Consider the following 16,709-nt stretch of genomic DNA (forward strand, 5'->3'; position numbering starts at 1 on the left):
CTTTGATAATATAACACTTGCTCTGGCAATATCTCATGTTTTCTGACAATATCGCACTTTCTCTTGCAATATCACACGTTTTACAACTATACCGCACGTTATTTGACAATATCATACGTTTTCCGACTATAACGCATGTTCTCTGACATATAACACGTTTTCTGGCATTATTGCGCCTTCTCTTCTCACACGTTCTCTGGCAATATCACACGTTGTTCGACAATATCGCATTTTCTCTGAAATACCGCACATTCTGTTGTAATATCACTTGTTTTCTGAAATTATTACACATTGTCTGAAAATATCAATGGTTTTCTTACATCACAAGTTCTGGGAATATGTCAAAAGTTTACAAACAATATTACTTTTTCTCTGACAATATCACACTTTCTCGCTCTCTGACAATATCAAACGGTCTCCGGCATGTTCTCTCAAAATATTATAAATTCTCAGAAATAATTAAACATTGTCTTACACTATCACAGGTGAGATTCTAGTAAAATATCACACTTTCTCTGGCAATATCACATGCTCTCTGGCGATATCACACATTCTCTGACAATGTCAACAAATCACCGGCAATATCGTATGTTCTCTGGTAGTATCACAAATTCTCTGTAAATATCCAACTTTGACTGACAATTTCACACGCTGTTTGAAAATATCGAACTTTCTATGACAAATAACACAAATTTTCTGACAAAATCATTTGTTCTCTCAAAAAAGACGCATTTTCTGGCAAAAACCGCAGATGCTCTGACAATACCACACGCTCTCTGTTCTCTCACAATGCATCAGTTTATCTTACAAATTTACTCGTCCCGACGATATCATATTTTCTGTGACAATATGTTTTTGTGTTGTTGTTTTTTGGGTTTTACGTGACATCGATACAGTATAGGTCATATCGCGACGTTCCATCGAAGACCTCAGATGCCCTTCCGTGCATTATTTCAGGCACGAACGGGCACCTGAGTAGAACCACCGACGTTCCGTAAGCTAGCTGGATACCTTCCTCACATGAAAGAATCCAAAGTCCCTGTTGGGATTCGAACCCACAGCGGTGAGCGGCAAGTGCTTTGAAGTCAACGACCTTAACAACTCTGCCACGGACACCCCCTGTGGCAATATAACACGCTCTCTGGCAATATTACATATGTTTTGGCAATATCATACACGCTATTTCAATATCACACATGCTTTAGCAATATCACACATTATATGGCAATATCACACTTTCTCTGGCAATATTACACATTATGTGGTAATATCACACTTTATCTGGCAATATCACACATTATATTGCAATATCACTCATATGTCAATATCACCCATTCTCTGGCAATATCACACATTATATTGCAATATCACTCGTATGTTTATATCACCCTTTCTCTGGCAATATCACACAATATCACCCTTTCTCTGGCAATATCACTCATATGTCAATATCACCCTTTCTATGGCAATATCACACATTATGTGGCATTATCACTCTTTGTCTAGCAATATCAAACATAATATGGCATTATCACACTTTCTCTGGCAATATCACACATTATGTGGCATTATCACATTTTCTCTAGCAATATCACACATAATATGGCATTATCACACTTTCTCTGGAAATATCACACATTATGTGGCATTATCACATTTCTCTAGCATTATCACACTTTCTCTGGCAATATCACACATTATGTGGCATTATCACATTTTCTCTAGCAATATCACTCATTATATGGCATTATCACACTTTCTCTGGCAATATCATACATTATGTGGCATTATCACACTTTCTCTGGCAAGATCACACATTATGTGGCATTATCACACTATCTCTGGCAATGTCACATCTTTTTCTGGCAATATCACACATTATATGACAATATCACACAACCCCATCAATTCAAGTAGAGAGAAAAGGAAAAACATGCTTGATCTATTCTGGTTTATTTTCATCACGAAAGAAATGACATAAACATATAAATGTAAACATAAATGATTAAAAGTTGTTTTTTTTGTGGGGAAAGCTGTGAAAAAATAAAGCATAGATGGAATGTTAAATAATTATGTCTATAATAGAGTTATGGCCCCTACTATTACAAAAAACATGGACCACTTGGTTGTAATTTGAAATAAATATGCAAACATGGCAAAACAAACATAATTATATGAATGAAATAAACATATTTGTTTTCATACAAATTTTCAAAACTACCTTAAGCTGATAGTCTGATTTTGCAAGTAATATGTTTTAATTTACAAGAAATAGTTTCCTTTTTCTTTTTTACACTTTCAATTTGGATATACCAGTTTAAAATGTGAATCGGTTTTAAATAGCTCTGAGAAATGAATTGCCGGATTAGATCTTTGTCATAAAATTATAATTTCAAAATCATGAAATAATAAACATAAGTAAAAATATTATTGTACATACATGATTGTATATATATAATCTAAGCATTGATTATTTGGAGCACAACATCAAAAATTAAAATTCTGCATTTAAATAAATTTGGCAACAAAGATTTACACCTACAATTATAATGTCCATTGAAAGCGCATATTATACATGTATATATATTAATTCTATAATCAACAGTAAACAAAAATATTTAAACCACAATTTACTTTTTATCAGTATTTACTATTAAAGAAAGTACATGTACAATCAAAACTGCAGGAGTCAAAGGTCAGTTTTATCAACCAAATGATTATTTTGTTGTTTCTTGCCTCAGTCTAAAAATACCATTTTATCATTTATCAATTCTTGCATAAGGTTTTTTTAATATTATCTATACTCAACTCACAAAAGTTTTCTCCTACTCAAACAAGTATTTTAACAAATAAAAGTATCAAAATTAAAGGACATAACATTTGGTCAGATCCCAACGGAACTTGGCTATATCCTTGACGTTTTTGTCGGAGACAGTCTCAAATCTCTGGATTTTCATTGGTTGGTGTACTTTCTGCTCCAGCTCCTGACCAATCAAATACCAGAGATCTGAATTGAGCTTAGAGGATTTCTTCATAACCTCTGACCTTGGCTTTTATCCCCCAAGGTCTAACCCAGGAGATTGCCTAAATCAGTAATTATCATTCCAGTGTTCTATAATAAATTCTGATTATCTTAATACATGTATATTACCTTATACTACATGAAAATATACATGTTAGAGTCCTACAGATATCACGTGATCCAATATAACAAAAACTGTACATAATAATATAAACACACAACATTTAATGAAAAAAGTGACTAAAGTGAAATATTAAAATATTTCTCACTGTAATTCATTAAAATAGAAAATAATGACGTTTTATTTCAAAATGAAATGTAAAAAATATTTCTCATTGTAATGAATTAAAGTAAGAAATAATGACATTTTGTTTTCACAAATCACAAAATTTTTATGAAATCAACTTCCTATGAAAAAGTACAAAATTTAGCATTAATAAAATGGTCAAAATTGAAATTATACATTAAAACACATAATTCATGTATAACTTTTTTTATTAGTGTGCATTTCAGATCTGGTTCATGAGATCTACTTATATTTCTTCAAACAAAGATCAGATCTGTACCTTGAGATATAAGAATATTTTTTTTTCTAACAATATTTCACTTATATGTATATCAGATATCATCACCTGTTATTAGAGATCTATGAACATGGGATGTAAATCAGATCTGTTATTAGAGATCCATAGGTTATGTTACATCAAAATATAATGCACCTGTGAAGATCTTAGTATCAATAAAATATCCTTTTTCAAACAAAGTAAAGAATAAAATGAATGTAGAATTACATGCATTTCTAAGTTATTAACAATCTTATAAATATCACAATATAAATGACTTCATTATTGGTATTATTAAAATTATACCACAAATTATTGTTATAATAATTAACCTGTTAAATTTGTGCCATGGATTTGCCCTGCTTTTAATTTGGAACAGTCCATTTTGAAAATTTAGGGGATCTCAATATCAAAATTGTACAACCAACAGTATAATGCCTAGTCAGATTAAATGGAAGTGCAGAATGGCCTGGTCCGATACTGTTGGGAAAGGCTAATAACATTCTGTTCCACTAAATTACAGGTTAAATCTTATATTGTGCCATGAATATTTTTCACATATTTCTTGCCATTACATCATACAGTGAAATGTTAAAATATGTAATTGATCGCATTATTCCACCGGGATTTTTTTTCTGGAAAATATCTATTTTAATGACTGGATTATAAATGCTTGTTTTTACTTGTCTTATTCCATGCCTGAATGAAGTGTAATGTCAAATGTTCAAGCCTATGATTCAACAATAAATTTCCGATTAAGACTTCATTGAAATGAAAGTACCATGTGCAACTGTCTATGCTCCAAAAATGACTGAAATATTACCTACCAAATATTATACATGTACATATCAGTGTAGTCTTGTATCCACAGACAATTTGTCCCAAAAATTATTATGCAACTATATTCGTATTATTATTGAAGCATATACTTTGGAATACAATGCATATTTCTGTACATTTTGTATACATGTTTGTCATCGCACTCAGTTTAGCAGCTATAATAAACAACTCTTTATCTAACCGAATGACAAAACTATCAATTTTCTAAGCCAAAACATTACTTTTTTCTACATTATAAAGGAGACAAACAAAATATGAGCAAAATAAGATTAAAATAAATTTTCATGTTCAAACATAAATTTAGGTCCAGCCTTCAAATAATAGTTTATCATTTTATCAATATATAAATACTAATTAGCTCCTTGTAAGCACATTATATATGAATTCTGCAGACAAATACAAAGCAAAAGTGATCTAGTTTAGCAAATCTTGGGATGAAAACAAAATGAACTGGATTTATATCTTTGTTAAAACTTTAATGCTATAATCTACAAGCAATAATTGCAGAAGTTCTTCTCTTATTTTTTGCCTTCAGACAGAAAGTAGAGCTCGTTGTTTTCATTTCTATCCAATAAATCAGAAACAATACTGCTTCATTCAATATAAAAATAACTACCGTTACATTTTTTGACAGAAAAATAAAGAAAAACAACAACTTTGTTACACATGCACTAATATGAAAAGTCCCTTTTATATTATAATGAAAAATCATGAAAGAAAAAAAGTATGAAAGAAAAAAAAAAGTTAAAATTGGTCCTTAAAAGTGCACAAAACATTATGAATATCACTGTCTGTGAATAACATAAATACATCAATGTTAATGAGGGCTTTAGCCAAAAAATCTATTCACAATTCAGTCAATACATTATTTGAAATTTTCACAAAAAAGATAGTTTTGTCCAAATTAAAAGCTGGACAAATCCATTAGATATTTAACATGGTAAGAGTTAAATAGAAACCTTTACATAATTATGCTGAATATATCATGAAATCAGACCATTGTTGGTCAATTTGGTTGTTTTTAAGTGGTATGAAATTCTATTTCTGAACTAAATAGTAGAACTAAAGCACTTTGGGTCTGAGCACTATATGAATTTTTACATGGTTTGTCCTCTTTAACAACAGAACTGGTTTATCCAAGGAGCCCATCTCAAAAGATATCAATCATAATTGGGCTACCTATAATCTGTAGAACATTGGGCTGCCTATAAGTTGTAGAATATTGGCCTGCCTATAAATTGTAGAATATTGGGCTTCCTATAAACTATAGAATACTGGGCTGCCTAAAATCTGTGGGATATTGGACAGCCTATAATCTGAAGAACATTGGGCTATCTATAATATGTGGACTACTGGACAGCCTATAATCTGTAGAATATTGGGCTATCTATAATCTGAAGAATATTAGTCTTCCTATAAACTATAGAATATTCATTTGAATCTTTATAAAATCAAAGAAAATACAAAGAGGAAAAATATAAAATATAAACAGTCTAATATAGTGGTCCTTAAAGCACATTTAGCACTACACATAAATATAATAGTATATAACTTATATATAATTGACACAAATTTATCAAATTTGACACAAAAATATCAAAAAATGATTTTTTTTTAATGAAAGCAAAAAAAGCAGTCGATATGTTTTTTATACACTAGCGAACATATATCACAATAGCAAGATCACAATGTTAATATATAAAATATCCAAATACATGGAAACATGAAGAAACATTGACATGATACATCAAAAATTCATAAACCCCACAAAATATACACTTTATAATCGAGTGTAAAGACAAAAACAGTGTAAGTTAAAAAGTGTAAACAACATTTTTATACAATAAATGACATACAAACAACATAGAAATGTTTATTTTTTTTTACAAAACATCAAGGCTTTTCAATCTTGGCTTGTTTTTTACCCTAATCCTACTGACTCTGTGTAATGGATTCACCCATTCATTGAATTCGGAACAGTCCATTAGCAGTATAGGGGATTTTAATATCAAAATACCAAAAATTAAGCAGCCAAACGGTATAAAACCTGGTCCAACTGCACAGATGTGCAAGCTGCCCTGGCTCTATACTTGAGGCAAAAGGCTAATCACTTTAAGTTCCAGCCGATTAAAGGTCAAGTAGAAAAGATAATGGTAAATCTGTTAAACATAGCAAAACATAGTTACAATTTTGATTACGAGTCAGCATATTCTTTTTCCTGCAATTATTTATTGTACAGATTGTATAAGCACTGTATACAGTTTAGATTCCTATAGCTAATTGGTCATTGAAACATTACTTTCGACTATAATGTACTACTTATGTGCACAGATAACATGTGATTTACTTTATGCAACAATTTGATCATCTGTGACCCATTATACAAAAAAGAAGCCAGTTTTAAATACATGTACATATTATTACAAAACATATCTGTTCCGAACGTCATAAAAATGGGAAAATGGTGCTACGAATTTTCTTCTTTTATTTCGTTTCACTTAGAAATATGAAATAATAATATGTCAAAGTTTGTAAACACTTTTGACTTATATGTATCAAACTATTTGGAAAATTTTGCAGACTAAACAATCAACTGGCGCTTTTTTGTATGATGCACCACATATAAATTATCATAACCAGTGGTAATATAATCATGTCTAATGTAAAATTGTGTTGCTGCCATGTTCATGTTTTAAAGGCACCTCTGAAAACGCTGTATAGGTGATATGTTTAACAAATGAAAATGTGACAATTAATCTAAAATCTAAGTTTCCTGGTTACATATAACTATATTAATATGTAAACATATACTAATTTTCTGTGACATCTACAAAAACCTAGTGTCAAATAATAATCTGATAATCATTGTTATAATCAAGCCATCTGTGCCAACCATCCTTTGTTATTTAAAAAAACCCTCCTCATTAAAGGTACACGTAGTTAAATAATAAAAGGAAAGTTGATGGTCGACTATGGCAAAGACAAAATAGGTAACCTCACTGAGGCTGAACAAATTTAGCCTTGAAAGTCATGTAAGATTTACTGCAGTTAAAGTTTAACACCTGGCATTTTGGTCATATTGGTCCACTTACCAAGGTTTTACTGTCATTTCCCTAATTTCATTCAAGATCTACATAACACAAGTTTTACTGTAGACAATACACTATTACAGTTATATAAATGTCTTTGTGTCAGAATTCTAGCTTTTTGTAAACATATTTCAATCTAAAACACATAATAAATATTATCATTATGAACAGAAACTTCCCCAAACATCTTAAACACATCATTAAAAACATGTTGTATTATAAGAATACAATAAATTCTAAACAATCATATTGCTTTCCTTAGACTTGAAATTAAGGTACATGTATCTATCCTAATTTCCAGCACCTTTCCTTTATTGTGAACATATTTCCATCACTTATATAAACATAGAATATTAACCCTTAACCTGCTGAATTCTTAAATGGACTTGTCCATCTTCCATATTTGGAACAGTCCATTATCAAATTTGGGTATTTCAAGATGAAATTTAAAGCAGCCTTCAGCATTTTTTTTTTTTTTTTGAAAAACAATTTTGTGTTGTATCAAACTAAGTATCTTGTAAAAGTGCATCATATTACTATTAAGCCTTCTTCAAAACAGCGTCCTAAGAGCTATTTATAGCCCATCAGTGATGTTCAGTATTATAATATATTCAACCTTAAGAAAAGCTGAAGGCTGTTGTAAAGTTAGTCAGCCAAAGTATATAGCCTGGTCACACAGCAGGGATGTGCAGGGCTGGTCTGGCTCTATATTGGTGGCAAAGAATAATCCGTGAAGGTTTCAGCAGGTTAAAGGTTAAATTATATGTCAATCAAAACACAAAACATAACTAAGCTACCAAACAATCAAATTTATAATACTTTTATATCTAACAAATAGTTCTATTATAGATCAATATAGATCTATCTTGAACCATTGTCAAAATTGAGCTTAATTATATGGTAAATAAATATTTAGATTTGACATTTTTTAAAAGCAATTAACTGCGGTACAAGTTTTTGTTTTGTAAACAGGTACGATGAACCTGTTCCCAATCCTGCATTTATGAAAATAGCGTCAAAATTAACATTTTTGTGTTTCTCAAGTTACCCAATTTTTCAATTTTTTAGAAATTTCCCATTTCCAAGTTTGGGGAAATACACAAACCATAGTTCTTTCTTCAAATTTTTCAAAATATTTGCTGTTTATTTTTTATTTAACATTTAACTTTGGTCAAAGAAGTCCTTATTACATTATACAAACTCTACATAAGGTGTGTATTTCCCTGGTCAAATTTGAGCTAAAGATTTCCCTCTTTTTATATAAATTAAGTAAATATGAACAATATGAGAAAAGAAGGAGAACGATTAAACACTGAAAAATCTTGACAACTGATATAAGAAAATTAAATGGGAGTTTGAAAAGCTGACATTTTTATATTTCGTTTTTCACAAAAATAATGAAATATATATAGAAAATTCACGAGAATATCTTTGGTAATTGTCAGAAAATATCTACAACACTTCAGAATGTTTCTGTATATAAGTCTATGTCAATCAAGGCTCTGAGATAAGCATAAGGTGTTTCTTCCTCGTGACCTTGACCCCAGGTATACCAGGCTCTAACCCTTTGGCCCCTTGTTGAAACGAAACTTGAACTGATGAATTACCAAACTGACTACTGCATCTGTAAATATCAAAAGTAATGGGCCTTTAACCAATATCCTTTTTATTAATAAACAATTTTATCATTTAACTTTAAATCTTTCAAATATAAAAGCATTTTGTGCTTCATTTTGGTCACACCACTTAATATGGTGGTTTCCCAGCTTAAAATGTGTAAAAAAAGACCGAAAGTGCCCCTCCATACATTATTACAAGCACAAACAAGCTCCTAAGTAGAACCACTGACATTCCATAAACTAGCTTCATAGCTTCCTCTTATGAATGAATCCAAAATCCCAGTCAGGATTTGCACTCACAGCAGTAAGTGGCAAGTGTTTTGAAGTAAACCTTTACAACAATGCCATGAATGCTTTGACCATATATACTTATATATTTTTCACAAATAAGAAGACAAAATTTATTATTTATACCAACAATGGCTTAGCTTAAATCTATAACATATACATTCAGAAAGTAAGTCAGTACTGATTTTTTTTAACAGGTACAACCTTCTCCAAATAACTAATCTGAATCAGTACCGTATAGTGTATATAGGGTATACATAACAAACAGGCAATTAATTACTATTAAAACAGACAACCCTTAAACTGCTGTATTTGTGTAACAGATTTGCCAAGCTTTAAATTTGAAACAATCCACTCAAAGTGTAAGGGATTTCAAAATAAAAATATGCAAATACAGCAACCAACAGTATAGAGCCTGGTCAGACTGCAAGGCAGTGCAGGCTGGCCTGGCTCTTTACTGTTCGCAAAGACTAGTCACTAGTTACAGCAAATTAAACAAGAGGGCCATGATGGCCCTAGACCTCTCACCTGACTTATCAAACTCATCCAAACAATTACCTAGACAAGCATTCTGACCAAGTCTCATGACAGGTGAGTCAAAAATGTGACCACTACAGTGTTAACAAGGATTATCCATATTTGAGCAGTGCGACCTAGTTTTTTACCCAGGTGACACATATTCAAACTTGACCTAGAAATCATCAAAACAAACTTTCAGACCAATTTCCAGGATACTTGGATCAAAACAGTAGCAACTAGAGTGTTAACAAGATTTTTCTATTTTCAGCTCCGGTGACCTAGTTTCACATGCGATTTCGAACTCATCCAAGTAATTACCTAGACAAGCATCCTGACCAAGTTTGATGATAATTGAGTCGAAAATGTGACCACTAGAATGTTAACAAGGTTTTTCCATATTTGGGCGGTGTGACCTAGTTTTTCATCCAAGATGACCCATGTTCGATCTTGACTTAGAAATCATCAAATAAACTTTCAGACCAATTAACAGAATATTTGGATCACAACAGTAGCCACTAGAGTGTTAACAAGATTTTTCTATTTTTAGCTCCTGTGACCTAGTTTTTCATCCGAGATGTCCCATGTTCTATTTATTCCCAGCAATGACCTAGACAAGTTTCCTGACTAAGTTTGATGACAATTGAGTCAAAATTGTGACCGCTAGAGTGTTAACAAGGTTTTTCTATTTTTAGCTCCTGTGACCTAGTTTTTCATCCGAGATGACCCATGTTCGAACTCATCCGAGCTATCACCTAGACAAGCATCTTGATCAAGTTTGATGATGATTGATGCAAAAATGTGACCGCTAGAGTGTTAACAAGGTTTTTCTATTTTTAAGTCCGGTGACCTACTTTTTCATCCGAGATGACCCATGTTCAAACTCATCCGAGCTATCACCTAGACAAACATCTTGACCAAGTTTGATGATGACTGATGCAAAAATGTGACCGCTAGAGTGTTAACAAGGTTTTTCTATTTTTAGCTCCGGTGACCTACTTTATCATCCGAGATGACCCATGTTCGAAATTTTCCGAGCTATCACCTAGACAAGAATCTTGACCAAGTTTGATGATGATTGATGCAAAAATGTGATCGCTAGAGTGTTAACAAGGTTTTTCTATTTTTAGCTCCGGTGACCTACTTTTTCATCCGAGATGACCCATGTTCGAACTCATCCAAGCTATCAACTAGATAAACATCCTGACCAAGTTTGATGATGATTGATGCAAAAATGTGACCGCTAGAGTGTTAACAAGGTTTTTCTATTTATAGCTCCGGTGACCTAGTTTTTCATCCGAGATGACCCATATTCGAACTCATCCGAGCTATTATATAAACAAGCATCCTGACAAAGTTTGATGATGATTGATGCAAAAATGTGACCACTAGAGTGTTCACAAGGTTTTTCTATTTTTAGCTCCTGTGAAATAGTTTTTCATCAGAGATAACCCATGTTCGAACTCATCCAAGCAATTGACTAGACAAGCATTCTGACCAAGTTTGATGATGATTGGTTCAAAAATGTGACCACCAGAGTGTTCACAAGGTTTTTCTATTTATAGCTCCTGTGACCTACTTTTTCATCCGAGATGACCCATGTTCGAACTCATCCGAGCTATCACCTAGACAAACATCCTGACCAAGTTTGATGATGATTGGGTCAAAAATGTGACCTCTAGAGTGTTCACAAGCAATTGTGGATGTACGACGTACGACGGACATTCACCGATCCTAAAAGCTCACCCTGAGCAAGCTCAGGTCGGCTAAAAATTAAGGGTAAAATAAAAATAAAGCAATGATCTTACTGTGGACTAATGGTGATTTCTGGCATTTTACTTGTTTTGTTTTTCAAACACAGACTAGATTTTGTCACTATCTCTATGATGTGCTCATTTCCGATGATGAAATCTCCTTTCTTCGCAAACTTGTCACCGTTCTCTGGCTATAAATAGAAACAAGACTTGTTACATGATACATGTATTAGAACATTACAGATTATAAATAGCATATACTAGTACTTTCTAGGGGTTTAATACTTTTAAGATTATGACAGAAATGAGGATGTTAATTGCCGGGTCATGTATCATTTCAGGGTTGAGTAGATTAGTATATTGGTAGAAACACATTTACACTTAAAATAGTTTTTCCTAATTGAAATCAAAACATGCAGGACAAATTATTCAATGTTAACTACTTTGCTTCAAGAAAGCTAGTCATCTGTTAGTGATGTCTGATGTAACAATGTCAATAGAAAAGAAATATTATCTTAAACAAGAAATATTCTAAGACCTTTACCTCGAATTGACCTTGACCATGAAGGTCAAATTATTGAAATTTCATAAAATTCGTCATAAACTTTGTTTGTTTGTTTTTTACAGATTTGATGTGTACTTAGACAAAAGAATGCATATGACAAAACTGACATGCTTAATTCTTCTGATATGACTTTGAAATTGAACTGAATTTGACCACCAAGGTCAAATTATTGAAGTTTGCTCAAGCCCTACCCTTGACTTGAGCAGTATCCAATCTTCAGCACTTACAGTATTCAACTGGACAGGAAAATTATAGAATACAGAGCAAGTTTTTGTTTAAAATAGCAAACCTGAGAACAATTTTACCTTTTTCATGTGAAACACAGCTAGTTTATCCTGGAATGGACTCAGTGATATTTTCTCTATATATTCTATAGGTATTCTATATTTCAACGTCATTGTATGATGATCTATAACTAACAAAGCCTGCGAACTAATCACCAACAACTGCTGTACAATCTGAAATAATAATACAACATATATAACTAAATGAAGAAATATCACACATCCAATCAATACATTGCTGTTTAAAGTAATTTATCATCTACTGATGAAAAAAAGCAATATTTTTCTACTTTGTGATCATGATTTCTGCGACTAGGGGTACTGCTTCAACACTGTAGTTTAGTTATATCTATAGTTAAATGGTTGTACCTACCTTGCCATTAGCTCTGTTCACTTTATGGACAAGATCAGCAAACACCAAGTTAATGTCATGGGTTACAGAATGAATCTTTTTCCACTTCATGTCACCTCGTAAGTTCAGATAATCTCCCTTGAATGGATGTGGAACACTGAAAGAAACATTAGACTGTATTAATTCATGCATGAAAAGATAACAAAATGACATTGCTTAAAATGGATTCTATCAAAATCTATTCCTATAAACATAATGAAAGTGAAGGTGTATATTTAAATAAACTGTACCCATTCCCAGTGATGAGTTTTATATATGATTCATGATTCAATTTATCTCATTAATTTTATGTAACATCTTTATTTTTGGGAAAAAAATCACTTCATAGATTTAAAATGTATTCTTGAGTCAAATTTCTTAGACATGCATCCTGGCTTTATTTTTTAGCCAGAACATATTCATCATCTTGACTGTAGAGCAATATCTTGTAATCTTAAATCACTTCTTGGACTAACCAGTACTGGTGTCATATTAAGAAACACTGCCTTAGTGGGCTTGAACCCACAATGCCTAGGTAAGGTAGCAGACTCATTAACTAATAGATCACCCTCCCCTCCTACTGACAAAGGCAATCATTCATGCTGGTAGCACGAGAGTGGAACCTCTGACCTATTGCATTTTAGCTGGATAGCATTTTTATATGAAACAATTTAAAATCACTGGCTGGATTTGAAACCAAAGCAGTAAGGGGTAATTGATTTAAAGTTGGTGATCATAATCACTCACGCTTGTCAAAACATCTAAATGTTTACAAGTAAGGAGTTAAACATTACTTCAATTCATTCCCTCCTTTAACAACATACTATAATACATATTCACTGTGTTGATGTAAAACAAGGAAACATCAAACCTTTCAGGGTAAATGACTTTCTTGTCCTTGAAAATATCACTAGCTGTTGCTTTCTCACGAAGAGTATACTTCTGACTCTCGTTCAACTTTCGTCTGTATTTACGACACTGTTAGATATATTAAAATAATGTAATAAAATGCCATGAAAGTATGGTAGATATATATAGGATCTTAAAAGAGTTGTCATACAAAATCATATAGATTTTCAACAAAATGATGAGTCTAGGAAAGTATAGTAACAACAACTAAATGACAAACAATTGCAAGATTCTTTTTATCACATTATATTTAAAATTTGTTTTCTGGTTTAATACTGAAATATTATACTGAAAACAAGTGAACTTTTGTGGTAATGTATTTATGTCTTTGTGTTAAGTAAAAACTAGTAAGAGACATTTCAAATATTATTAATGTTACAATTGAAAATGAGGTAAAAACTGATTTTTTTTATTTTCCTACAGTATTGTAACAGTATTGTTATTCATTTTGAAAACAAATCAAATCTTCAGGTACACTAACTTATTAGTTATATTCCTATCAAAATATACCTATTGAAACAAGTCTAGAAAAAGAGTTGTAAAACATGTACATGGCGGCCTTAATTACATTTCTTGTATTTAATGTAATTTAATCCTTGAATTTCTATCAATTTTTTAAGATAATATCAAGATAAAAATTTGATCAGTCTAAAGTATAGAGCCTGGTCAGACTGCATGATATGCAAGCTGACATGGCTCTATACTGTTGGCAAAGGCTATTCACTTTCAGTTCGCGTGTTAATATAGTACAAAGGAACGAGAAATTTACCCTCCATCGATGATGCATGACTTGTAGCTGGTCGGAAGCAGACTTGTACATGTTAAGACTAGACGGCCATTTGTTGTCTATAGGTGATAGGCTCGGCAACTTATCTCTCACGTTGAGAAGGAACTTTCGTCTCTGTAAATATAATACATTATAAATATTTTATTACATGAAATTAGTAATTACTGATAAATCATCCAGGAAGGCCCATCAGGTGGACTGACCACCAAAAATGTGTTAGAATTGGTGTAAATCAAAACGAACAGGCCGAACTTAAGTATAACTTAGATGTAAGGTAATTTTTAGCATTCTTATAAAGTAGGTGAGTTTGATAAAGTCAAATTATTCTAATTTCTGTTGCTGTTTTTATCTTTTTGTTAATTAATTTGTTCTGTTAAAAATGTGTAGATAGATAGGTGTAGGGCACAAGCACAAGACTCCTTATTTGGAAGCTGTGGGTTTAAATCCAATCAAAGTATATATTTCTTTTCCCTCCTTCAGGCAACATTAGTGCTATAACTAGTTAAGACACCCAAAAAGCAGTCTTTTGGTGGGACTAAAATGTACTATGTATAGGTCACCAGGAATGGCAGTTACACAAAAACAAACAAACATAACTTACCCTAATAATACATAAGAGATATGGCATTTCTTTTATAACTGCTTAGTTCTGAAAGTTTTGTGGTAAAAGCCTGAAGTAATTGTCGCTAGTGTTTAAACAGTTATTACTTACCAAGGCCACAACCATAAATCTGGCAACTTTCGGTCCAGCTATTCTCCTGAACTTTGGCTTGTAATTCATCCTGACTTTCCATCCCAGATAATACTTGTGAATGACACCTGCGGCCCATTCCATACGTTTCTGATGCTTCAACTCCGCCAGTAGTTTCCTTGCCTAAAAATAGTTCAATATTACTGTGAACGTCTCTCTATTTTCTATGCATACGTCAATTGTAACACTGGCCCCTAACACCAAGGGAGTAGCGTGGTTAGAATTTCAAAAACATTGTAATAGACCTCACCTACATAGACTGTCAGATGGGAAATCCCCCCTAAAAGCCCCAAACTACAAGTTGAACATATCTGCAGCTTTTGGTGGGAAAACAAAATCACTGCACTGGCACTGACTTGCAGAGCAGGCATAGACAAAAATAGAAACTTGGGTTCATTCACCCTCCACCCCCACCTCCCCTATGCTATCCCCCCACACTGCCCTGAAGGTGCGGGAAATATGGTTACAACTCACTCATGCATTACAGTAATATATACCCAACGCTCAATTTCCCTTTGTTGGATAAATATAATTGTTGTTCATATAAATATAGTAGATAAACATAGAAAATAGAATTCGAGAGTTAGGCTATGTGTGGAATAACATTACTAAAATTTAAATTTTCTTAACTAGTGCTAAGTGCTATTACTTGCAACAGCACACATATGAGGTTTAAAATCCTAATAATTCCATCAAACCTAAATCTAAAATTTAAGAAATATACATGTAGACTAAGAAATTTTAATTACAGTCTCTATACACTGATAAACTGATTGCTATATTTTTTTCTGTGTAATTTTCTAAATACCAATTCTTTTTGTCTAGCCTAAAAGAACAATCAAAAAGTGTTTGTAAATGTACAAATTCAGTTTCAGAATATGGTATCAAATTATAATACAAATTCAGTTTCAGAATATGGTATTAGATTATAAGTAATTTACACATAGATTTATATCTGATTACACAAATCTAAATTTAAGTTGAATCACTGTTCTATGTATCTCACTGACTAGCAACAACTGAAAAAATCAACATGAACTTTTTAAAGATTGAAAAACAACAATAAATTATCCACTTTGTTGTTTCTGGAAAAAGTGTGCAATACAACACAGATTAGGTGAGACTGCATGCAGGCTTGAGGCAAGGAAATATTAAACAAAATGAAATATTGATAACAGGAAAACCCTTTGCTGTAACAAATAAAAAGAGGGTATTCTTGAAATAAAATGTCTATGAGTGAATCCTGAATTTGATAGTACCTTTCAAGAATGGTACAAATGATGACAAAGAGAGCTTTGCATAACACGGCGTACTTGGCTATTCTCTGTGCT

General features: G+C 32.2%; 1 protein-coding gene across 11 annotated transcripts in view; it reads right to left on the minus strand.

Annotated features, from left to right (window-relative positions):
* Positions 1 to 1,937: 1,937 nt before the first annotated feature.
* LOC132739799 (unconventional myosin-Ia-like) overlaps positions 1,938 to 16,709 on the minus strand; it is a 113,379-nt gene continuing 98,607 nt past the window's right edge. For all 11 annotated transcript variants that reach the window (XM_060727594.1, XM_060727595.1, XM_060727593.1 and 8 more), the window contains 7 exons: positions 15,340 to 15,501; positions 14,610 to 14,741; positions 13,803 to 13,909; positions 12,914 to 13,049; positions 12,562 to 12,714; positions 11,746 to 11,882; positions 1,938 to 9,138 (listed from right to left, as the gene is read on the minus strand). In XM_060727594.1, the coding sequence (XP_060583577.1) occupies positions 9,009 to 9,138; positions 11,746 to 11,882; positions 12,562 to 12,714; positions 12,914 to 13,049; positions 13,803 to 13,909; positions 14,610 to 14,741; positions 15,340 to 15,501 (957 nt within the window). In that variant the 3' untranslated portion in view covers positions 1,938 to 9,008. The remainder of the gene's footprint in view (positions 9,139 to 11,745; positions 11,883 to 12,561; positions 12,715 to 12,913; positions 13,050 to 13,802; positions 13,910 to 14,609; positions 14,742 to 15,339; positions 15,502 to 16,709) is intronic.

This window comes from Ruditapes philippinarum, unplaced genomic scaffold (assembly GCF_026571515.1).
Source record: "Ruditapes philippinarum isolate M1 unplaced genomic scaffold, ASM2657151v2 ctg232_1_1_1_1, whole genome shotgun sequence".
NCBI classification, from domain to species: Eukaryota; Metazoa; Mollusca; class Bivalvia; order Venerida; family Veneridae; genus Ruditapes; species Ruditapes philippinarum.